The sequence below is a fragment of the Lonchura striata genome, chromosome 4A (assembly GCF_050655825.1).
Source record: "Lonchura striata isolate lonStrDom1 chromosome 4A, ASM5065582v1, whole genome shotgun sequence".
NCBI lineage: Eukaryota > Metazoa > Chordata > Aves > Passeriformes > Estrildidae > Lonchura > Lonchura striata.
In genome coordinates, this window is record NC_140742.1 from 10,157,160 (window position 1) to 10,182,723 (window position 25,564).

General features: G+C 39.7%; 1 protein-coding gene across 26 annotated transcripts in view; it reads right to left on the reverse strand.

Moving 5' to 3' along the window:
• The window catches only part of TENM1 (teneurin transmembrane protein 1), a 793,032-nt gene that overhangs the window by 69,922 nt on the left and 697,546 nt on the right, over positions 1-25,564 (reverse strand). For all 26 annotated transcript variants that reach the window (XM_085571039.1, XM_077786535.2, XM_085571036.1 and 23 more), the window contains 4 exons: positions 14,493-14,709; positions 7,455-7,574; positions 5,429-5,690; positions 2,612-2,879 (listed from right to left, as the gene is read on the reverse strand). In XM_085571039.1, the coding sequence (XP_085427165.1) occupies positions 2,612-2,879; positions 5,429-5,690; positions 7,455-7,574; positions 14,493-14,709 (867 nt within the window). The remainder of the gene's footprint in view (positions 1-2,611; positions 2,880-5,428; positions 5,691-7,454; positions 7,575-14,492; positions 14,710-25,564) is intronic.

The window sequence follows — 25,564 nt, forward strand, 5'->3', positions numbered from 1 at the left end:
TCTGGAGTTACACAGGAGCATTGATTGAGGATTTGACCGAAATCCTTTTCTTGTGTTAGACTACAAGGGGACATAGACTTTACCCCCGAAATTTTGTGTGTCAACATTCACATGATGCTTGCTTACTCAGGACAAAAAACGCTGCTTTGTCATCTCAGTTGTTACTCTGAGAAAATGGCCTCTTGTGAGGAGCTTGGGGACTGGACACATGCCAGCAAACACTTCTCCAACAAGTTTAAACAGAACCATTTGCATGTGGAAATATGCTCAGAAAGTCTTGTTTTCTGTAACTGGTTATGTGATCAGTGCTGTCAACAACCCTGAAGAAAAATATAGATGTTTATAGTATTTAGAAAACCAAAAGCAGATGGTTATAATCCTGAGTTCTAGGACTTCAACCTGCTTTAATTTAATTTAATTAAAATGAAAACTGAACAGAATGCATTATTAAATATTGGTAATATACTGGCAAAAGAAATTACTTTGACAAAAATTCATATAATGGATGCAGATAAAGGTCCCTGAGTAACTACAGTGTGTCAAATTAAATAAAGCTTTATTGGAATCTAACAAAGCATGTGAGAAATGCACTTAAAATATCAAAACTTTTGCTCCTATTTTGAAAGAAGCATAATTAACCTAACTTTAAGGAAAAGAAAAAAATATTAAACCCCAATTAAATAATTTAATAGTTGTTACCCAGCAGTATTGTGTAAGCTTTATTCATATTTAAACATATAAAGCACACCTACTCCTAATTTGGGAAACTGCAGTATCAATTCATGGCATGCTATGTATTTGAATTAAAATGTTTTAAAGTCCGGATATGTACTGAATCATTGGAGGACTCTTAGATAATGCAGTGGGAGCAGTGTAGTCAACTGTTCCCTCTCAAACACGAGACAGTGACAGCCTCTGGACACAGGGCACACGTAGCTGTGCTGAGGAAAGCCCCAGGTGGCCTTTGTGACCCAGCTGGAATATTTTTTTCATTTCTGGATTTGCACAAATATGTGCCAACAACTCACTTGATACCTTCCCTCGCTGCAAAAACAAACAGAACTGGTATCAGCAACGGGACAAGGCTGGATCTGCCCCCTCACGGGGTCTCTTGTGTCTCAAGAGGCTGAGAAGGGCACTGCTGCTCCTGGCCACACCTGGGATGTTCAGAACCTTGGTGTCAGCGCCAGCACCTGACTGACCCCAGGAAAGAGTTGTCCACCCATCTGCAGATGTGAGCCAGAAGTGAAAGATCAGTTCCACATCGGAGAGATGATGCAGAAGTTCTGGAGATCTTGCATCCAAGGTTGGAGTTTGGACTCCTTTAGGCCAATGCAGTGTGTGAGCTACAGCTGGAATGAGAAGACCTGAGCTTCTGCATGAGCATTCATAACAGATCAGGAAACTAATGAAGCCAAAAATGTATCACTTATTCCTTGGTTGCTTCAGTTTTCAGCTGAATTTGTTCCTGATCTGGCTCATTGAATGAATGTGAGTGGTGGCCCATGGGTAAGGTGAGAACGTGGGTTCTCAGGGAAGAAATTACAAGGAAAATGCTATAATGCTCATTTTCCCCATTGCCTCCCCACAGAGCTGCCTCCAGATCACCTGTCTGGGAGCACACAGTGACAACACTGTCACACACCAGAGGCCCTGGGAGCTGCAGAGCCTGGCTGGCACCTTTTGCCTCTGCACAGGCCACTCTGCCTGCATGGACAACAAAACACATCCTGAAGGAAGCTCCTGGCTGCCCCTCAGAACAGCATTTTCACATGTGGAATGAAGCATATTCCTTGTGATTGTGCATGGCTCTGCTGTTCCTGCTACTCTTGCCTGACAGCCTGATCTTCCAGTGCTGCTGCTTATTATTGCTCTAAAAAAAGCAAACAGAACTGCTACCAAAGTGCATGGGGGTGATTCACAATACTAAGCCTTGCTTGTAAAGTAAGTAATTCTAATAAAAAGCATCTATTAGTCCATTAAACAACATAACATCAAATTAACTTAAAAATAGAAAGCTCTTAAAAAACAAATCATGAAATAAATGAAAAAAATGCTGGCTAAATAAAATGTGTTTGCACAGACAGCATTTTTGTAGCAATTCTCAGAATAGGCTGTGCTTCTTGCTGAACAAAGCCTATGAAACATGATGATTTTTGGATGAACATCTTTAAGGAACAAATCAATTAGTTTTAACTACTGGGGACATGAAATGTAGTAAGAGAAGATGCCCAAAAGTTAGAATTTTGCAAACCCTAAGTGGAAATGACATTTTAAATGTCACAGCCAAAAAATGACAGAAACAATGACACACCAAAGGTCATATTCAGAGTAACATTCAAAAACAGAGACAGTTGAATTTAATGCCATTAGTACATAACCATTCTCTGAGGGAAAAGGGAATTTTCAAATTGATTAAATTAGAAAGATGACATTGGAAGAACAAGAAAATAAATGTTCTTGGGAAATCATACAAGTCACTTCAGTGACTTTAGCTAAATAGGCATTTGATTTTAAAAGAATGTAGGAGCAGCAAAAAAATTTATCTGCCATATTTTCCTGGCTTGATGTATGCGAGTGCTTCTGCTTACAACAAAGTGATTCTACATACCCATTGCCTCAGCCAGCCCAGAAACCTTCTGTCCATATATATCTGTCTTATTCCAGGCAAACGTGTACACCAAATTGGCTGCAGCAGGAAACCACTTCTGAAGCAGACGACCTTCTACAGCAACTATCAGATGGACTTTTGCCATTCCAGAAGGGATGGTTGTGTGTGTCAAAATAATGCGCAGCAAAGTTTTATAGCCTGGTGTCCGACTACTGAGATAACTGAGCTTCACAAAACTTGAAGGAATTGTGATTTCCTCTTGGACCACCTTGGAAAAAAAAACCATCATTATATCTATGCCAAAAAAAAAATGCAAAACTGTAATGGTAAGAGAAGTTAATTATTTTACATTTCACAATTGTGATGTGAACACACATCACTGAAACAACTGGGTTTATTTCAGCAATGAAATAGTCAGGCACATGACAAAATGTCCAACATCAGACACTGCATGGTCAACTTACTGGATGACAGGCTGTCTGTTTGATAAAGAGCCTCTTCCTGTGATGCTTTACTCTTATCTACTGGGGAGCAAATACTGCATCTGTGCACATATTCTTAAATACAAGCTGAACAGCTCTACCTTTATTACTTGGTTTACTTAATAAGTGCTCCTAACTGGAATACAGTTAAAATTTTTTAAAAATATACTCACACCTTCTATCACATACATTGTGATGTTAAGATACTATCCTGCTTTGGAGACAATAACTTTAATGTGAGGAGTGTTAAGAAAGGAAAGAACCCTTCCTCCTAGACCATCTGTGCAGTCAGGGCAAGCTCCAGCAAGAAGGGGCACGGCGTATCAAGGAGCAGCATTAGGAACCTAGCATGCTAATGGGGACACACAGCAGTGAGGACGAAACAGCCTGAGCATCAGAATCATCTCGCTCACAGGTAAGTCCCCAGGGAGTGCAACTGAACTCAAATCCCAGGGCCCTGCTGTCAGTGCTGCTGTCTGAACCACTTGGATTAAAGCAAGCTTGGATGTGCCCACTGCGGGGTGGTAGCAATTCCCACTGCAACGGAGATGGGCCCTCAGCAACCAGAAGGACTGCAGAGGCTCTGAGCTTGTTAGGTGAAAAAAGAAATTTGGCCTTGACCTTTTGAATGATATGGGCTTTGGAGCTACAAAAAGGGATTTAGCTCCTTGAGAGAAAAAGAGCTGTTCTGGGACAGACTGTGAGGAAGAACAGGCAAAGATGAGAACGGCTTCTTGGAGGATGCTACCACAGTCACTCAAAAGCCACCTGAAAACTAGACTGTGGTTAACAAGGTTAATGATGTTAGTGCATTTCTGTACTAATGAATCAACCAACATGCTTGGAAATAGACACACTGTTTTGTTTTTTTCCAGTTTTTAAATTTTCCCTATTTAACAATAGATTACTTAATTTTCAAGTAATTTTATTTACACACTGCAACAGTATCACTGTCACAGCATTACTGCAGTACAGCTGGAGGCCTGCCAGCACTTGTCGTTTCAACATATGAAATGTAGCGTTGCCAGGGAAATCCTGCTCCCTTTATTGTTCCTGATTTGCAGTGTTCCCCTTCTTTCCTGCTGACATCCCAGCTGCCCTCTCTGTCATACAGCTGACATTCCTTTTCATTTTTTTAATATAAAAGCTGGAAGAAATATTCAGACATTAATACATGCTAATGTATCTCTGTCTCCTACTCTTCTCAGTTAATTTTTGCTCAGTCCCAGAACCATACAATGAAACTCAACACCCTAAGAAACCTCCAATGACAAAAAGAAAAGAAAAAAGTAAAGAACTGGGGAGGGGTTTCTGAGTAGACTGCATCTTTGAGCACCCCACTGTTCAAAGAAGACCAAGGCATACCTCATGTGGAGCACTGTGACCCAGTTTTTCCTTACTGGTGTGCAGCAGTTATTCTTAATTTATGTTCATTAGTTTCACTTAGTACATTCTGTGAAGCAATGCTATGACCATCAACTGGATGGTAGTTGATGATAATAGTTATGATAATAGTTATGGAGGTGTTTAGACATAATTCAGTTCAAGCAGAGGTGTCTCATATGTAGAATAAAGCAGCAACACTTTTATGAGGATGCAGGTACCCCCGCAAAGTATCTTCCAGGCTTGCTTGGTGAAATTAAAAGAGAACCCAGAAGAGGTCATATCCTTTAAAATCTACCTGCTCAAACAACATACTAAAGGGCATTAATTAAGGGCATTAATATGACCTGAGCTGTGTTTTGTTGCGCGCTTGACTCTGACAATGCCTTTTAAGTCCCAAGTAAAACAACAGGCAATTACAAGGTTAATTAGAAACTCCTTTTAAACACTTAAGGGAGTGTCAAGAAAAAATACATTGAAATTAAAAAAGAAGTTCTAAAGATAATTTTAAAATTGCTCTCTCTACCTTGGTAATAAGTAATTAAAGTAAAAATATCCAAGAATCTGACATAAAGCTGTGAATGGATGAAATGCCCCTAGGAATGCTCAAAGCATCATGTCTCACACTGATGTTTGGGAAGTTGTACTGCTCATCTGTAAGTAGGAATGGTTTTGTGCATCACTACCAACAAATCAAGATTTCAATAATAATTCATGTCAGCATTCCCCACTTTCTTCTACTTGAAAGTAAGAAATAAAGCACTTTTAAATATTAAAAAGTAAAGAAAGAATAAAGACAACAGAATCTTGTTAAACAGTGCCAAATAGTTATGCATTGGTGGTATTCTGCCAAGTGAATGACATTACAGCAGTTCCTTGCTTACTGTCTTTGAAGATTGTCTAAACTTGGTTCTGCAACAGAACAAACTTAATTTATAAGTCTTTTAATTACCTGTAGTTCTGGAATAACAGTTCCTCTTTCAGGACAGGACCCTCCAAATGCTGTCAAGGGGGAAGGGAGTACAATTGGATTGGGACTGATAAAACTACTGATGTCACAAGATGGTTTGTCCGACTCTGTTCTTTGCATTACAACTTTGTCGACAATGATAAATCTATTCCAAGGCAACCAAAGTGTTCTTTTTTCAGATATGAAAGGAGATCTGTCAAAAACTAGAGTAACAGAGATTCCTCCAACAGCCACAAGGTCAAAACTGGAAAAGAGAAAACAAATAGTTTTGTTTCTTTTTGTTTTTTTTTCATCACATTACCACACCTTTGAATGCATTACAAGCAAAATCTTTATTTTCGTTATTACAGCTCTTAATTTAGCATGTGAAATCATTCAAGTGTACATTCCTTGTATCACCTCGGTATCCACAAAGAAGCTTTACATCTGTGTGCTTTCTCCCTTTATGCATCAACACCAAGGCACAGAATTTCAGTGTTACTTGGCCTCTCCCCCTCTATTTATCAGCTACCATCAATACTAACGAGCCATCTGTAACAGAAGTGTCAACCCAGTTGCTCTGGTTTATATGAAAAGACATTCCTACCCCAGAAAAAGAATGCCACTCATCATCTATGCAGTAAGAGCATGCAGAATAAGGCTTAAAGCCTGTTAGGCCTTAGCTCTATTAACATAACCCTTTCCCCTCTTCTAAAAGCAGCAGGAGGAAAAGGTTGAGTACACTGAGCATATGACCTCCCTGCACAGGATATGAAATTTTTGGGAAAGATGGTGATTAATTGCACTGAGAACTGAGTCAGCTCTTGAACACAAAGAGGGTGATCCTCTGGGAGCTAACTGTGAAGAACCTTTGGCACATCTGGGCTGAAAAACAGTGGGATATAAAAGGTATGATGTACAGCCTCAATTTCCAGAGTTTCTGACATCCACAGTCAGGCAACACAAGGTAATATGGAAATAGCTACTTCACTCTGTGTACTACTGAATGCATCTATTATGGAGGTTTTTGATGGTAACAAACTGTGATAAGAAGTCAGACTTAATTATGCATATCTCATCACATTTCCCAAATGACACCGATTACATTCACAGCAAAATACAGGTAGCATATTTTAATGCAACAACTTTATCCAGGCTAGCGTAAGGAGGAAATGATAATTACCAACTTTCAGTAGTGTGATTTGAAAGTCAATAAACTAAGGTGAAATAAATATGCACGCTCCTTACTTCTATAAATTGGCAAAGCCAAACAACAACAAAAAAAAATTGTGGAAACAGTGACAAATTGCACCACTTTTTCCCTGCTAGAAAACAGCTTCAGACAGCTTCAGATTTCTTCTAATTCACAATCCAGCCAAAGAAGATGAAGTCTTAAACTGTCCTTAAGAGCTTAATTGAAGTTCAGGAGCAAGTCATGACCCTATTGCATGGATGGCCAGCCCTGGAGTGCAATATAGAATATATTGAAACCTCACCTGCTTTGAGAAATGAACTCAGACCTGTGAGGGTGGGAAAGAAGGGGAAGGTTATGGAACAGCAATTTAACTGTCTTTGGAAAGAGTCTGTTCCCACTTTTTCTTGTGTGCCTGAAGTGATCAACTAAAAGATTTGACTTAATTGACACCTCAATAAACTGTTTGGATGATTTGCATTTAACAACAACAAAAAAAGCAGGAAGACTGGATATTTCCTGGAAAACCTGATTCATGAGAATATTCCAAGGTCAATAAGGTACTGTTACAGCAGACCTGGCACATTTTGACTCCAGGAGTTTAAATGCCACTGTAATTTTGTTGCAGTTCAGGTTTTTTTCTTCTCTTTCTTCTTTGGTCCCTTCACTACAGAGAGCTCCAATCAACTCTGCTCCTAGAGCAGGCGGCCAGACTTCATCCTCAAGCCACACTGTGAACTGTGATGTCTATGAAAATTTTGTACATGAATAGAAGTTGGCAGATGGCCTTAACTACACAAACCTAAAGCAGTGGAGGTTAATACATGAAAGCCTGACCTTCCATCCTGCCGACTGATGGTGTATCCATACTCGTTGTGGTGCAGGAAACTGACGTTCACTCCAACCAAAGGTGTTCCATCGATGGCTACAACCTGGCCCCGGATGACACACGCCCGTCTGTAACAAGAAGAGTAGAAGGCAACAACATGTTATAACATGAGGAGGGTGAGAAGAGGATTGATTTCAGAAACTGGGCTGTGCTTTGGCTCCAGACAAACAGAACCACCCTGATATCAGAGTGACTGCTGATTTTTGGAAGAGAAGTCATACAAGCCCAAAAGATTGATTTGAAAAGGTATTCTCTCATAAGGATGACACACAGACTCTCCCATGAACTGTTGGCATAGAGAGAATATATTACTGTTTCCTCACATATTTTAGGGTACTATTTGTTCTGCCACTGAATGGCACTGCATAGGTTTCACTGATAGTGTGATTTAGCTTGCTGCAGCTCTAGGGAGTGATGGTTTGTGAAAGAAGAGAATGAAAACTCATTCTCTGCTGCTAGGTATAGGCAGGTATAGGGCATTGCTGTCTACTAGAAAAAAGCTGAACTAATGTGATAAGGCAGCAGTCAGACACACAGGCTTCACTGAACTTCAGAAAGTTATATAGGTAAATTCACAGGGTGCCTAATCAAGTGTAACATATTCTTCTCAATCCCCCACTACATGTGATGCTCTTCTGAATTTCCTCTGGGATGCATTGGACTTGCACCCACTTTCCACTTTAGCCTCACGTTCCAGTGAAGAGGTTGGAACATGGCAGCACAGCAGAAGACATCAAAGTCAATGGACAGGAAAGTGAACTCATTACTAAGTGTGTCTAATCGGAGGCTAACAGGATCACAGAATCATAGAAAATGGGAGCTGAAAGGAAATACAAGACTTTATCTTGTCCATTCCTTTGCCTCGGGTTAGATCAACTATGCCTACATCAGTCCAGACAGATGCCTGTCTAACTCTATAAACTCACCAAGTTACCCATTCCAATGCCTCTGTACGAGTGCTCTACTCATGGCAAGTTCTTCCTACTGTCCAATTTGAACCCCTACTGTCATCCTTTCAGACCACTGCTTTCACCTTAGTCACTGAAATGGTGAAGAAATTACTCTTTTTCTTAGCTTTAGCCTCTTACCTATCTGAATAAAGAAACATACAGTAATCAGTTCTCATAAGGATGAGAAGTAAGATGTAAAATATCTTTACGATGTAGATTAGGATTTAGTGGGATTTTCTAAGGGCTTACACAGCTACATTCCACTGATATTCCTCCCAGTATTTTTGCTCCAGGCTGTCAGCTACAGCACACCTCCACTGCCTGAACGAACCCAGATCTTGAAAACTCATGAAACTACTGCAGCTATTTCCTGGAACTGTGGCTTGAGATCATAATGAAGTGAACAGTGTATGCAGAAGTCTTTTGGTAGCATAAAGACATTTAGGCTGAAAATCCATACAATAATTATAAAGTTAACTGGCATTAATTACTCAATGGAAATGACAAGTATAAATTTAGGCAGTTATGTTTCTTTCTCAGTTTGAAGACTTGTAGCAAACCTCAACAGACATCCACTGCAGAGTTAATATGTGATCTAAAGGAAAAAATTTAATAGCTCCTCAGACAAAATTTATTTAGGAGTCTACATATGAATTTAAAAAATACACCTAGAGAGATTAATTGACCATGATCCAATGGAATCATACGCTGAAATGGGAGAACATAAATTTCTGAAAATTTTGACATGCTTAAGATCCCATTCTCCCAAGCCACTAACAGGACACCGATTTATCATCATGATATCATCAAACCCATCTGACTATGACTTGAGAAAACACAACTGGTAAAATTTAACCTCTTTGACAGTACCGTGTTCACCACAGTTGCTAATAGGAATTCCATGCTCCCAGGCCATGAAAAGATGCTGATAAATCCTAGAGGAATGGGAGATGCTGCATAACTGCCAATATGCAAAACAAGAGTTCAGATTTATCACCTGTTTTGTTTTTTACATTAAATAAACTGGTTGTGGCCCTATTTGTAGCCCAAAATCTGCTGATCCACTGAAGGCAATTGAGCTCTTGCTTGTTTCAACAGGCTCACAAGAGTCACGCAAAAGAACAGCCAGGTTAAATTACTCTTTGATTTCTTCAAGCAGAAAATACTTGTTTATCTTATTTTCCCATATTTCTAACATCAACAGATGTGCATTTTCTTTTTTAATAATTTTATTAATGCACTCCATATATTTACAACACACTTAGGTGTGAGAGTGAGACCCCTGGGAATAATCATTATTCAGTGCCATTATTCTTGCACTCCTGTTTGTTCATTCCACACAGACCTGTCTTCTGACACTACTCTGTCCTCGTATTTTATCAAGCACACAGACTTGTATGATAAAAGCTCATCAAAATCCCCATTATTTCATCCATGGTCTTTCTTTCCTTTACTCATTCACTTTACTTCCCATTATTCATAAATAATATTAAGAGACTTATCTTTCAACATTCTTCTTTTTTATTCATCATTCTTTACAAGCCACACATATTTACGGTATGTGATAAAGACACATAAACCTCATTATTCTACATTTATCTGTACTGGATTGTCTTTCTAATCTCTTAGATCTTAAATGTCCTAAGCCTACCTCTGTGCTCCTACATTTGTCCTCATTATTTAATGTTTCTTTATGACCTACTCTAAGTTGAAGAGTCTTATCTGGCCTCTTTTCGAATTACCAGAACCTACTAAATTTTTGACTAAGCATTTTATCAGAATTAGCTTTAATTCTGGCATTTACTGCAGCTATGAAAACATTTTTCAGTTACTTCATGACCAGCATGAGTCTCCAAGGCTCCTTATCAGGGAGGTAACCAAGAGCCCCAGCCTGCAGGCAGCTCCCCGAGCACAGCCCGTGTCCCCAGGCATGCTGGCACGCAGGTTCCCTGCAGCTCTGCTGCTCGGAGAACAAAGAACCTCACTCAATTCCTTCCCTTACTGAGCTTTTAGGGCACGTTCCCTGCAGTGGGGTCCCTTCCCAGGCAACTGCCACTTCACGCTTCCCTGCCTCAACATCCATCCTCTCCCCTGATGAGCTGGAGGCCTGGTACCACTCAGTGCTTCTCTTCATGTGAGCAGAGAAACCTCTAAAGATCAGGATGTCTCCTCAATGCACTGTACTTTCTGCCTCTCAGACTTATTCCACACTCTTGTAGCCGCTCTGCTTTGCTTTCTCAGGGGGGATAACTTGTACTATCTGTCCAACAGCCACCTATTTGTGATGATTGCATAATCTCAGACCCAAGGCTTTCCGAGCTGTTTTAACTTGAAAGTAAGTGCAAAAATGTCTTTTCTAATTTGGTGAACCTGGGCAAGAACATGTCCCTGATAAGCTGCCTTAGTGTTTTCAAATGCATTAAAAATGTTCCCAGTCCCCTGGCAAGCTGTACTAAATCTGCAACTCCAGAGGGAGCAGTTGGCTTTTGAGAGGAAGCTGAGATTCCCAGGGGTTGCATGTGGCCTAAAAGAAGTAGGATTCCTCTGTCATTGCTTCATGGGTCATTCCACGAGTAACTGAGGAACTCACTACCTCGTGGATCTCAGGTCTCTGCTATCAGGCAGTTTTGTCTGACTTCTCTAATTTAAAATAGAACAGAAGTTTAAATTTCAGAGGTATTCTTTCAGTACTTGTAAAACATTTTATTATTTTACTACCATTTTGCCTTGCTCTGCTGCTACTTACCTGCTATTTTTTTTTGCTTTTGTTTTGCATGTTAAGTTTCCAATAAACACCTCAGGCTGAGACATTAGGCTCAGATATGGAACTCTGTCAAGCAGCTTGTGAATTTACAAGTGTCACATTACCAGAAGATGTCATTTACTGTATTACTTTTCTGATTAAAATCTTCAATGAGAGAAATGAAGCTGAAGGCTAGTGAGGTACATTCATTTCTTCCTGCTGACAACGTTGCTGTAAGCAGCATTTGAAGGGTAATTAATTCAGTACCATACACTGGACCCTCTTCGTGGGCAATTTGCAGTGAGTCAAATAGCTTGCCAGCAGCATGCATTAAAACAAAACAAGAAACCTCAGCAAAGAAACAAGCAAAAATCTTTCCTGAGAACAGAAGTTGACAAAAACATTATAATCTGCTACACCCTGCTAGGTGCAGTAGGTTAAAACCATGCCTGATGTAAGCAAGTACATTTCCATTTATCCAGAATGTCTCTAATCTGCCTTTCAGCATGTCACAGTTCAAGTGGGAGTTTGTGAAAACCCAGTGCATATGACATAGCTTTGACATAACAAAAAGTAAAATGTTTTGCAAGCATGTAGCCCCTTGACATTATTTTTGGTGTAGTCTTTAGCCATGGCTCATGCAATATCCTGACCATACTGTATAAGCCAAATGTTTAAATATTAGACCTAAGTAAAGTCCAAGATGCAAATGCAGAGGGATAGATGTCTCAGCACCTGTCAGAACAACTAGCTTTAGTATGTCAGGTTATTTGGAAAATTCCAGGATATGGCAGAAACCAAACGCAGTCTGAAGGACAGAGATAATCTTCACCATTTTTGATAGTGCTCCAAGATCTAATCAACATAATTTTGTCTCCAGCAAAAGATAAAACATCATGCAAACATCACCCGTACTAGAGTTCCACTGACCTGTGGTATAGTAAAACACTGCACAATGTCATTTGAATCAGAGGACTGAAAACACTGGATAGATGTCTCTTCCTTAATGCTCCTAATGGCCCCAGAGATTTCTTATAAAGGGAAATTAAGAAAAAAAAAAAAAAAAAAGGCAGATAGCGCTTTGCAAAATTGGAGCACCAGTGGGAATGGATAGCAGTGCTCTAAAATAAATATATGACACTATTACATCCAATCCTTCCAACATTTCATGCTGAACCATCAATGTTATAAAATCAGTGGCATTGCAGGCAGCCATGAGTTAATATCATCAGCCTAGACACAACCTTTTCAGCAATAGCCCAAAGGAGATTAAAACCCCTCAAGCATTCTTTCCAGATAGGCTGGATCACAGATTTCTGATGTTTGTTACTGCAGCAGCAGTTGTCTTTCTACATTTTTTTCAGTAATCTTAATTCCCAGGAGAAGAACTGACACAAGATGACAGTCAGATTGGCAATGTCAGAGGAGGATTTCTAAACAGAAGCACCACAGTTTAGCTATTGCCTCTTTCAGAGACCCTGCTTATCTCTCATCCTCAAGTAGAATTCTGGCAGTTTTTAATAATATTTGACTTATGGATGAACAATATTTCAACAGCCCGGAAAACTCAAGGATCAAGCAAAACGTGGACTGAGGAACCCTTTGGGGTGCCCAGAACATTGCAGATTACTGCTGACAAACCTCAGAGACACAGCCCAGCACGAGGCTCCAGGCACTGCCCTGACTCCAAAGATGCAGCCATCCTCATCTGAATCCCAAAGATCTTCTCAAGCTAATGATGAATTTGTCTGCAGTGGGAGGAAATGGTATCTGGGTGTCAGTGATGCACCAATGCCAGCAGTCCTACTCCAAAGCAGCAGAAGTCAGAAGCCATGGTGAGGGTGGGCTGCTGCTCCCACATGGAACTTCACTGCTCTTCAGTCTTGAAAGGCATGGCAGGTATCAGGGTAAAGAAATGAAATACTCAGAAAAAGCTTTTAAATCCAAGTTAAATCCCATCAATGATAGCTTTAAAAGATCAATTCCTTATATCTATAAAAGCACGTTGATGGGATTATGTACAATCTGGCTGCTAACATTTGCAGTGTCACAGAACACTGTACAGGCAACTTGAGCACTCACCTCCTCTCTGGAAACTCCCCACTGTGAGGCATTTTGATGAGGAAAATTTTTCAGTAGTGAATTTTGGTTTAAACTGCACACAGAGCCAGCCAAGAACCCTGCCCCAAGTACAGGGGCCTCATTCATAAGTGCAACACTCTAAGAAACCCACCAGTGGTGGATGCTTCTCATGGAGTTCATCTTCATGGCCTATTGCTCTACATATTTATAACATCCTGTTATATTATTGATAGTGATTAAATGTTTAGGTATTTCAGATCAATGATGATTGTTTACAAATTTACTTTATTAAAAATGAATGCTGAAGAAAAAAGGGGCACTGAATTTGTGTGCAGGATTGTGTTGAGGTTGTAAACTAAGTGCTATGCACTGCAAAAATAAATTCTTATGTGCTTATTACTGGAACATGGTTTATCTAATGCATAGGCCTAGTTGACAGGGTAATAGTCAGGTGATGTGGATGATTTGTGGATCTCTTTGTCAGCATGTAAGTTATAGCTTCCCAAGTGAACTGCAGCATAAAAAACTTATGTGCTCTTCTATTCCAAATGTCCAAGAAAATATGTGTTACCAGGTTTTCTGAGCAAGTAAGTGCCCTTTTTCTACTGCACAGCTCCTTCCTGTTAAAGGGCAAAGCCAATATCACAAACACTCAGGCATCACTCTACTCTTTGTATAATAACTGGCAGCACAAACCAGTAAACTCCACTCTGCTTTATCAAGGTGTAGCAAAACCAAGGAAGTTTTAAAATTATGTGCCTAGATTATATGTAAGTGACACATATTAAATTCACTGCACTGTAAATACCAATCAAATTGTATTGGGCAAAAAGGTAACTGAAGACAGCAGATGTGAATCCAACTTGTCATTCTGCATCCTGCCATTACATATGCACAGCAGGAAGGGCTGAACATCCCCTGCTGATTTTACAAGTATGAGACAATTTACCTTCCACAACAGTCAGTCTTGTTAATAAGAGCAGCAGAGTGTGGTGGTGGGAAACTTCCACCAACCAGACAGGTAGCAACAACAATCTGGTAACCAAGATCATCAGCTATTGGGACTTTAAAGTTTGCTATCCTCTTAAGTATTTAATGAGCACTGGTGAAGAATTCTCAACTAACCAGGTATCCCCATTTTTTTCCTCGTTAAATAATTTAATTGCAGTTCTCAATATTCAGAAAAGTCTTTCACTTAAAAGAAGACTCACCTGCTCTCAAAGGAGACATCTCCTGGGATTACGTGAGTGCTTTCCTTCCCAATAAGGAATCTGATTCGATCATAGAAGAGCCTTGGAGGATGCTGAGAGAAGGGTGGTTGGCTGTGCTGAATAAGGTCAAGGGGATCAGGTGAACCCTGGCAGAGAGGACTTGAGTAACAATTGCTTTGCTGACAACAGTCAGGGTCTACACAGTCTGTCAAGCCATCTAAAATGGAAAGAATGGAAACTTCAGGAAATTGAGCAGTTCTAAGAATAAAGCAGCACATTTATTATCAGAGGGCACAGGAGGGATGTAATCAATGTGAAGACATGCTGATCATAACACAGTCACATTCAATAAAGCATTAATGTATATGCTTAGTCCAGGAGGGTTATTTGTCTCAGTCATTAACACTGTATCACCTCACCAAATCCTCACTCAGTGAGACCCTACAAACTAAGTGAAAAGGGAAGAGCAGGACAGTCTTTCCCTGCAGACCAGGCAGAAGAAAGTTACTACAATTCATTTATCAGTGCAATGTGACCCACACTGTGCAGCTGCTCCCTCTAACAGACCTTTATTGTCAGCACTGCCTGGTCACCCCAGGTGGGACATACACTCACTAACCACTCCCCAACAACAAGGTCTGAAACTTACCCAATTCTCCTAAGTGTCCCCACTGCAGTAGTGAAAAAAATGTACTTGTTATAGCTGTCTAACTTCTGGTTTAAGCCCTACAATAGTTTTCCAAGTGGTTTAGGATATTTACTTTTCATTTATTGGTTGCAGTATCAGAATGATCCAGAAAGGGCAAAATCCTAACTACACCTGCAGCACAAATACACACCTTGATTCAGCCTCTATCCCAGTGACCAGACAGTTACAGTCTTCTCTACAGATATTTGCACCATGAAAGCAAATTTGGGAAGTGAAAATAAAGCTATTCCTCCTCTGTCCATTGTCAAGTATGAAAAATAGAAGAAATCATAGATTTTTTTCAGAAATCCACATTTCTTCATGGACAAACTTGCAGCAACATTTGTGGCTAAAGTGTATGACAAAAACTGAAGCACTGAATTACATCTAAATTAAGCACCTAAATAAAACTTAAAATTGGGCTATTGACATTTAATTGTTTTTATCAGTAGCTTAGATGTCCAAATTGGCTAAATTACATACTCAGTCAGAAACAGATTTAATAGGAGATGGTAATATATCCAACAATCTTCAACATCCACTTTATGACTTAGCAGCTGTGTAGCTTGCATTTAAAGCAAGATAAAGGTGTTATCCTTCAACAAAGACACTCTGTCTTTCTAACAAGGTTGGTCGGAATAAATACAGAGTCATCATATCACTGTATGGATCTTCCTTATGTTAAAATTCAAATGCTATAGGAACAACATGCTGTCAGATATTTTCATTTCATGTTTTGACTTTCTATGTTCTGTTCATACCAACACTCTGAAGTCATCAAACTGCACCTCCTCTGGGCAAACTGCACCTCAGGGGTGCACCTGGAGGGAGCAAGGGAGTTCCTGGAGTTTTGTTGTTGATTTTGATGGGTGTGAGACCAGTCCCCAGCCAAGCCTACTGCTTTCCCAACAGAGCTCTGTGTGAACGCTCAGTAAACGGCAGCACAAAACACTGACTTGGAAAAGAAAGCAAAAGCCCTTCTACAGAACAAACACATCTAATGAAATGGGCTTTTCTGGCATCTGAGAATCCTTGCCTGACCTTGAGCAAGAGAATTGCTTGGCTAAGCACAAAAATATTAACAAATCTATCCTCTGCAACTGGGAAATCAGAGCAGGCTAGTTTTTGTAAAGATGAGCCAAGGGCAAGTGGATATAGCTAGCAACAATAATCTAGGACCCTCGGCTGCAGCAGAGCTGGCATGGCTACAGGTCAGTGTGTGCTTTCCACATTCCCCAAATCCTGGAGACAACAGGCAGCTGCCAGCAGTGGAAGAATAACTTCACAGGGCAATGTTGAGTTTATTGACTTTGAGTGTAAAAGTCACTTTATATTCAGGAAAGCCTCGGAAGCAACTGAAATCTGCTAGGAAGTCAGTAAGCTAAAACAATAAAGGGACCTCCAGTCTAAACAAAAGCACACAGGAAGGGTTAGAGGAGTTCAGAACATAAACCAGAGTAATTTTCAGTGTGTTCTGATGAAAAAAAAAAATTGTTTTGGGTTGAAAACTTGAAGAGCATGCTTGGAATTGCAAGGAAAATAATATTGTTTCATCTATTTTTTTTGTCCAAGGAATGAAGCTCTCTGTATTCTTAATAAGTGAACTGAAAAGCATCAAGCTACAGATGCTTTTCAGCACATCATCCAAGACCAAAAACATTAAAGAATTCTACTAGACTTGAAAATGTCATAAAGACATTGAAATCTCTTGCTGTGGTTTGTACTGGTAGTGGCTGTGCCAGGGGAAAGGTTATGGCAGTGACAAGTCTTGTTTGAAGAATCAACAGATTTTCTGGAAGATGCCAATTTCTACAAGCTCATCACTGTCCACCTGAGAAACCTGACAAACATTGGTCTAGCAGATTTTGTGCTAACCAGAAAAAAGGAGCACATATTTCAGAAAAACAGTATCCATGGGGAAGCTATTTTGGAGTAATTTATTCTACACAAGCAATTCTGATTAATTTTTTCCTCGTCAACAAGCTATTAGATGTGGGAACTGAGCTGACCTGATTCTCTCATTTATATAAGAAATAAAAGTGAAAGGTCACAGAAATATTAGAATATGAAGGTCTGCCTAGGAAAGAAATAGCTACAAAAATAACACTTAACTATTCTGCTTTTTCTAATAGAGTCCTCATTTTCCTCTGCTTTGGTCAAGAGCTTACATACCTGGTGACCAACAGAGTGCATTCAGGCTGTACACAAAAAGAAACCAAGGAAAGGGAATGCAGCTTTCCATCTTCCAATCAGACTCAATTTTCCTCTTTTCTTTACAGCTTACTTGTCAGCAACATAACTGCCTTATAAACTCTTCAAGGTTCTGCTAATGGAGTTGTTTTGGTTTGAATTACTTGCACCTGGTTTCATTTGCCTCTTCAGCCTCCCAGGTCTACAACAGGGAGATTTCCCATCAGGAGGTGTGAGGTCCCAGAAGCACATCTGAACAAGCCACTTTGAGACTGGTGTGTGTCCTAACACCACTACAAAATCTGAACAAGCCACTTTGAGACTGGTGTGTGTCCTAACACCACTACAAAATCTGAACAAGCCACTTTGAGACTGGTGTGTGTCCTAACACCACTACAAAATCTGAACAAGCCACTTTGAGACTGGTGTGTGTCCTAACACCACTACAAAAGAACGGAGTGCTGAATTCAGCAGGAACAGCTTACGGGCAACAAAGGCTACAGAGTCATCAGAGAAAGAAACTCCTACCCAAAATATTAGTATTAATGCAAAGGAGAAGTGTTCTAGGTCACAGACCATCATTTATGGGTTCTCTTTCTCTCTCATGGTGCATTAAAAAATGTTATTTTGATTGATCAGATGGGAATTTATTTCAATCTCCTCACACAACCATGCAGAATGAAAGAGAAGACACATATTAGGCTCAGAGAAGATGCTTCATGGGCAGTAAGGCAGGAGGTGCAGAAGCAGCAGCTTCTCTGTGGACTCTCAAAATCATGTATTTGGATCAGAATACCGTGTGTATTTTAGGATAATTAACTACAATTGTCTGAATAATGCAACTTCCAGCTTTTCCCCAATCAACCAAAATTTAGAAGAGAAACTGACTTACATAGAACTGAAAATATTTTTATAATTTTGTAGAGAAGTAAAATAATAAAACACCTGTTTCAGGGCAAACAGGAAACTCTTAAGCCAAAACAATATCTTTATTCCACTTTAGGCTCATTCAAGACATTGGTTTTAAATGAAACAATTAAAAAGAAAAAAAAATAAGAAAATCCAAATCTAAGACCTTGAAAGAAAACTCCTATAATTTAGCACAATATCCATCAAAATGGACCAGGTAAACCAAGCTGGTACAGAATCACAAGCTACATATGGAGGCAGGTTGTGATAATGCAAATTGTATTAGTAAGTGCAGGTGAGGATAAAATTTTCAACAAGCCAATCCTATTTGAAATGAGATTTTTGATTCAGGAGAATATCCCAGAAAAAAATATGCCAAATAAATCCTGTTTATAAACTCTATTGTCAAATTCATTCACTTGAAACTGCTACAGATACATTAGTCAGTTCTCAACCAACGGTCACAATTTTAGTTAAATTTCCCTATCAGGAACCAACTATTAAAAAGCTCACTGTGTTAGTAAATCAGCAGGGTTTCTTTTAAATCTCAGGAGACAACAGTCAGGAGTATGAACAAACAACTACAAACAGCAAACACTGTAATTCATACAGCAGGAGATCCCTGTACAATGAAGTTTTTACTGTCAATTACCCCAAAGTGCATCACAGCGTAGGTGCAGACTAAAATGTATTACAGATGTATAAATGGTTTTGGTTTGTTGTTAGCATTTTTAAAATTTATTTTATATGAAAGACAGGCACATTCACAGTACACTCCAGATTTATATAATAAAGTGATTTGCACTTTGATGAGTCTGAGATTATGGTTTCCCATCCTCCAGGTACCTTCTTTTGTATGCAAGGATAATGATGAACTGGGATTTTTGTTTTGAAAGTGAATTAGAAAATTAAAATATGTTTAATATTACTTCTAAAACAGAATTCACAAAGATAGACTTCAGGATAGAAAACACTTCATAGTACTCTTCAATAATTTAAACAGCCTCAAAGAGAAGGCAGAGCATGCCAAAACAAGTTCCTCTGTTTTCAGTCACAGCACTCCTATCTGCATTGCAATAAATCACAAAACTAGGACAAGATTTTCCCATTCCTTTGCTGGGGAATAGATTTCTTCAGGAAGCCTTCTATATGGAATGATATTAATATTTATTGGGTCAGGAGTGTGTGTCAATGGAATCACACAAAGTTTTCCATCAAACAAAATACATTTTCTTGCTTATACATTTGTATATATATCTATTCCTTATCCAATATGATGGAAGGGATGTCACAAGCAGTGTGAAATTACTTCCTTACCTATGCTTCTGCTGCAGTCATAGAAGGCTCATGTTGTGCTTGGTACAGCACATTTTCTGATGTACACATTGGGCAGCAATCTCTCTTCTACAGGCATGATCACCTTTAGCAGCCAGAAAAATTGGCAATGGACCTGTGGCTATGGACCTGCCTCTCCACTGGCTACTTTCCAGCAAGACAGATCTCTCTACTTTCTACGTCTGGCAAAATGCTGCACAGTGAGTGCATTTCATATGTTTCGCACTTGAGGTTTCCATGTGCTGCAGAATACTTGTGTTGTCATTAAAATAAAATAAAATAACAGTTGGAAATGAAAAAGGCATTTTGTCAGCTCTAAGTTACTTGCAAGAACATTAAACAAGTCATATATTCTGTGCCTGATATGAACACCTCTGTCACCTACTTTTCAAATCCCAGCATCTCTATTCTTCTCATCCACCCTTGCAGTACTTGCAATTCATGAGCACAAATATGGCAGTATCACAATAACTCATGTTCCTGAAAATGGATCTGTGTTCACAATTGGTACAAATTGTCTAGATACAATTTCAGGAGCACCCAAGGTCAATAAAGAGGCACTGCATGGGGACACTGGTAAGGGGACAAAGAACAAAGTGGTTCACACCAGCAGTGGTGGCTTCCCCACCTCACCAGTGAAGAACACAACAACTTGCACAGCAGCTTATTGTCTATTAAACCACTGAGACACTTTATTAACTGGCTATGAAAATGAAAAATTCTATCAGATTCTACCTCCCATGTTGCTGATGTTAGTTATTTTAATAAACCATGCACTATCATTAAGTTCTGGTGAGGAAAACAACTAGCAATAAAACTTACAATTGATATTCTTCTGCTTAAAAGTTCATTAAATGAGCAGAGCTCTAACACTTTAAATCTTTTTTCACACATGCAGATGATGTACTGAAATTAACTACCTGTTTAATGTAAACAAACAGATTTGAAGTTTTATGGTAATGTCAAACCCAGAATACTACAAGAAGTGGTGTAGATGCTTATACGGTGCATGAACATGTATGCAGACACGCCCACAAACACATCCTAATGATGCACTTGCTCAGTGACATGAAAATGTAATCTCTAGATTAGATATGTTGTGCTTAGTTTTGGGCACCACGACATAAAAAAGATATAAAGCCATTAGAAAATGTCCAAAGCAGAGCTATGAAGATGGTGAAAGCCTTCTAGGGGAAGCCCTAAGAGGAACACCAGAGGTCACCTGGCTTGTTCAGCCTGGAGGAGACTGAGGAAGACCTCACTGTGGTCTTCAACACCTGCAGAGGGACAGGCACTGATCTCTCCTCTCTGGTGACCAGTGACAGGACTCAGGGGAACATCATGAAGCTGTGTCAGGGGAGGTTTAGGCTGGATATTAGGAAAAGGTTCTTCACTCAGAGGGTGTAGGGTACTGGAACAGGCTTTCCTGGAAAGTTGTCACAGCACAGAACCTGGCAGAGTTCAAGAAGTGTTTGGATAACACTCTCAGATACACGGTGTAATTTTTGGGGCTGTCCTGTGCAGGGTCAGGAGCCACAATTGGATGATTCTTGTGGGTCCTGTTCAACTCAGGTTATTCTATAATTTTGTAAGTACAAATAACTAATTTTCACTGCTGCAGAGCTACCCAGAGGGGTGTGTGTGTATCAGTGCACTCCTGCTCTGTCTATACTGATCCCAGTGAGCGCAAGCCAGAGATGGAGCTGTGAGATCTATGTTCAGAACATTTTCACAGAAAGTAAAAAAATGCTATTTAAGTGTCTCTTTAAATATTGCCTGTGCTGACTTTATTCACCACAGGCTCAGTTCAGTCTAATTAGTGTTGCCAGGAATCCAAGCAAACGGAATCAAAGAGGAACTTCAGAAGAGACGAAGCAGCAGCAGCAGCAACTGTCAAGAGTCTCTAATGCTTATTCATATGCATTAATTCAAAGTGCCCAAATTTTATCCATAATACATAGCAGGCAGCAGACAGTGAGGCTGTTAACTGGGAACGCTGGTGTTTATATAAGGAAATCCATGGAAAGGCTGTGAGTGCTGTTACCCACTGAGTACCAGTAGTGTTTGGCCTTCCACACTCAGGACAATATGAATGTATCAGGGTTTTCAGAAACTCTAAGGATCCCTAGAGAGTCCTCGCTGCTCAGCAACAATGAAAACCATTCCCATCAGTATTATTTATATTGGGTAATAATAGCATATTACTTATATATGGACTCAATATCTCTGTGATGGATAGGTTATTAAAACGCCAGTGGACGGGTCAGAAATACATCAATATTTTAGCAGCACTGGTTATCAACCCAAGGCTATGCTGAGTCATATATTTCTTTGTGCTTGGAAAAGCTTGGAGAATGCTACAATAACTGTCTGAAGTGACTGAAGGCATATTTGGAAAATAATTCAAAGCTTGTAGTAAACAGCATTTTCCTTAAAAACAAACAGGCAAGATTGATTCATGAAAGACAAATGATAAAAGGAGATGCAGGCAAATTTAAAAGGGAGATCTTATCAAAGAAACTAATGGGAGTCACAGGCTGCAACTTTCAGCTTGAGACAAAGACCTGTTTGTGCAGCAGCTGTGTAAGTGTATGTCCAAAAACCAGGCAAATTTTGGTGTGACCTCTGAGTGCCCTGTGTGTCCCCACACCTCAGCAGTGTGCTCTGCCTCCTGCCCCAAGACACAGGCACCTTGCCTGCAAAGAGCTCAGCAGAGCCTTCTAGAGATCTTCTGGAGCTACTGGAGCTTCCAATGAATCTAAATTAGTGGCAGGACATGAGGAAATTACCTGTTCAATAAGCTGAATGGCCATCTTAATAAACTGAAATCATGTCAGTTGAGACAGTGAAAGAAGGAGGATAAGGAATGGGGAATTATGCTGAGGGAAGCCACAGTGAGGGAAAGGCCCCACTGCAAAGGACACCTGCTTGACTCCTTGGCATTTTTTAATGGACATCACACTGCTAACAGACTGCAGAAGCACTCCATGAGAGCAAGTGCAAACCATGCCATCGTGCATCTGTTATAATGCTAAGACCTTTCCACTGATATTTGTAGTGATATTTGAACAGGTAAACATGCCCTTAAGTCTGTGAGCAGGAGAAAGCTAACAGAGAGTTATGAGCTGGAATGGGAAAGGCAGTTCTGGTACAGCCAGGGAACAAGTGCAGCGAATCCTAATGGGGCTCTAAAAGAAATTGTGCTTTCCCTGCCCCTGAGAATAGCTCCACATGTGGTTTATCTTCCTCCAGCAGTAACTGCACTGAAGGGATCTTGGTGCTTCAGTGGCTGCAGGACCAGGAAGCCTGTGAATATGCTTATGGCTTTTCTTTATACAATTATATCAGTCCTTAAAAAATGAATTCAAGACTTTCCCCCTCCTAAAGCTTTTGTGCTCTTAATACAGGGTAAACAACAACACTAACTCTTCCTCATGCCAATTAAATTACATTATTGAACCCTTATAGTTGGGACTCACCTGTATTTTCTTTGCCGTGTCTCTGAATGTAGTTTTAAATGATAAAATTTTCAGTTTTTCCATCCCCAAAAGTACCATGTGACACATTAACTGAAAAAATAACTTAAAGCTGCACAAAAATATCCTTTTATCTATGTCCTAAAATTAGAGTTTGTTTGAAACTATAATTGCTGAACTTTACTACAGCTTTGTTCTTTGGTGGTGACCTCCTCTCATGAACTTGAAGCACAGTAGGACTGAAATATAAATGTTTGATTTAAACACAACTGGAATGATTAAGACCTTTGCTAGGTCTTGAATTCCATGATTTGGCCTGTACAAGTGCACTTTAAATTATCTCTTGGGCTACATGTCACTGACTATGATCACATCCTAAGGCCTTAGGAAGCTACCATCTGTCAGCTGTGTTTAACTCACTTAAGTGCAAGCTCTTAACTCACCTCAGCTGCAGGTGAAAATACTAATAACTTCCATCCTGATGAAACTACTCCAGGTGTGTAGCTTGATGGATGGAAACATGCTATGTCACCATAATATTCTTACAGTCTAATGCTCAACCTCCCAGCAAACAGGACTTAAGAGGTAATGTTACACCTCTTTCCCAATTCCTGATTTTCCTGTTGTGTTGGTATACAAACCCTGAAACACACAGCTTCTGATTTCATCTAACACTGGTATAACTCCAATGACTTTCTAATTTATACTTATACCAAATCAGGTCCTATAAACTTCATATATATATATATATATATATATAAAGACAAGTGGCTATAATATGTAGATACAATTTTCTTATAGGAAATTGTGAAGAAAACTTAATTACATTTAGTCCATCTGCAGTAGTCAGATTAATTAAATATTTCTCTCTGCACTTATCTCTAATTTTAATGTCAACAGAGCTGTCCTAGTCCATGTTATGTTCCCATTAGAAAGGGAAAAGAAAATTGCTTTTAAAACCTGCAGTGAAATGATGTGAAGTATCTGCCTTAAACTGACAAATTCAAGGAGATTTAGAGTTAAAAGTGCCAACTCTTCCAATAACTCACTGTTATTGCAGAATATAAAGCACCCAAAATCACAGTACAGGGCAGTTTCTACAGAGCCAGTTCACAGAGTGTATCAGAAAATGCTCTGCATACATTACAGGCTAAGCAGGGTTTAGTGGGCAGATTTCAGAGTGCAGGCGGGTGAGTCAGTGGCTCGGGCAGCGGGGGAGAGCAGCGACAGATGGGAGAGCACAGGGGGCAGGGACGCCAGCTGTGGGACCTTGTGTGACAGGGACACACACTAGTGCAGCAGAGCACAGTGGGCAGAGACAGGGTTCTTGGACCTCTTGGAAATAAAGTGGAAAAGGAAGGATATGAGAGGAATAAGGCGATTTTGAATAGGGTTCAGAAATGAGGAAGCCTTTGCCAAAGGACAGCAGGGTCTTAGAGCCCACAGGATACAAAATCAGAAGGTCTCAAAATATATCTGTAAATGAGGAATCATCACTGAGTCAGAACGTTTCTATTGAGGTCCCACAGTGACCTCAGTTCTTGGACCTACATCAAGCTTAATTTATCAATGATCTAGGAGAAAACAGACAATCATCATAGCAAGGTTTGCCTCTACAGTCAAGTATAAGATCTCATCCAGGACACTGATCTGGTCTTTAGGTGTGACACAATAGATAATATGTATTTTAATACATCTCCATGTGCAATCTAAGGAAAAAAAAATTTACCATGTTCGGGGCTGATCATAAAATCATAGAACTGTATGGGTTGGAAGGGACCTTAAAAATCACCTTGTTCCAACCTCCTGCCATGGGGAGGGACATTTTGCACTGCTGCAGGTTTCTCAAAGCCTCACCCAACCTTGAATCCACTCTCTGCATGAGAAAGCTGCACAGCTCTGAGGATGGGACAAGCACATGGTAAAGGGTGGTAGAAGGTGAAGGAGAGAAAAGCAATAGTCCTTGACTGTTCAGTAAATGAGTATTCCTAAAACAGATAGGAAAAATAATTAACTCTGAGAGAAACCATTCAGGAATATTGTGGCTTCTCTTCCACTGGCAAGTTTGAAATAGAACTGGATGTTTTTATGTTTTTTTCTTTAAATAAAAAGCTCCAACTCTTGTATTAGAACAAACTAATATTGGAAAGGAAGCAGAGACCAATGTATGAAAGAACTACATTTTCCCCAGCAAACCTAAAACTTATGCAACCTTAGAATGAAATCAAGACCACAGAGAACTGAGGGGAGCACCTATTGCCAAATGCCCTTGGTTCAACTGATAAAAAGGAGCAAGTGATTATTTCAGTACAGGGCTCTTTTTACAGTATTTTCGAAAATCTCTTCTGCACACCTTCTACACTTGTTTCCTCAACAGTCCTTCAAAAGTAGGTCCAGATAATTGCAAGAACTGTGCTGTGTCTCAGTAGAAATATTAAGAGAGACTAATGTTAAAAGCAACTGCAAATGTGCAC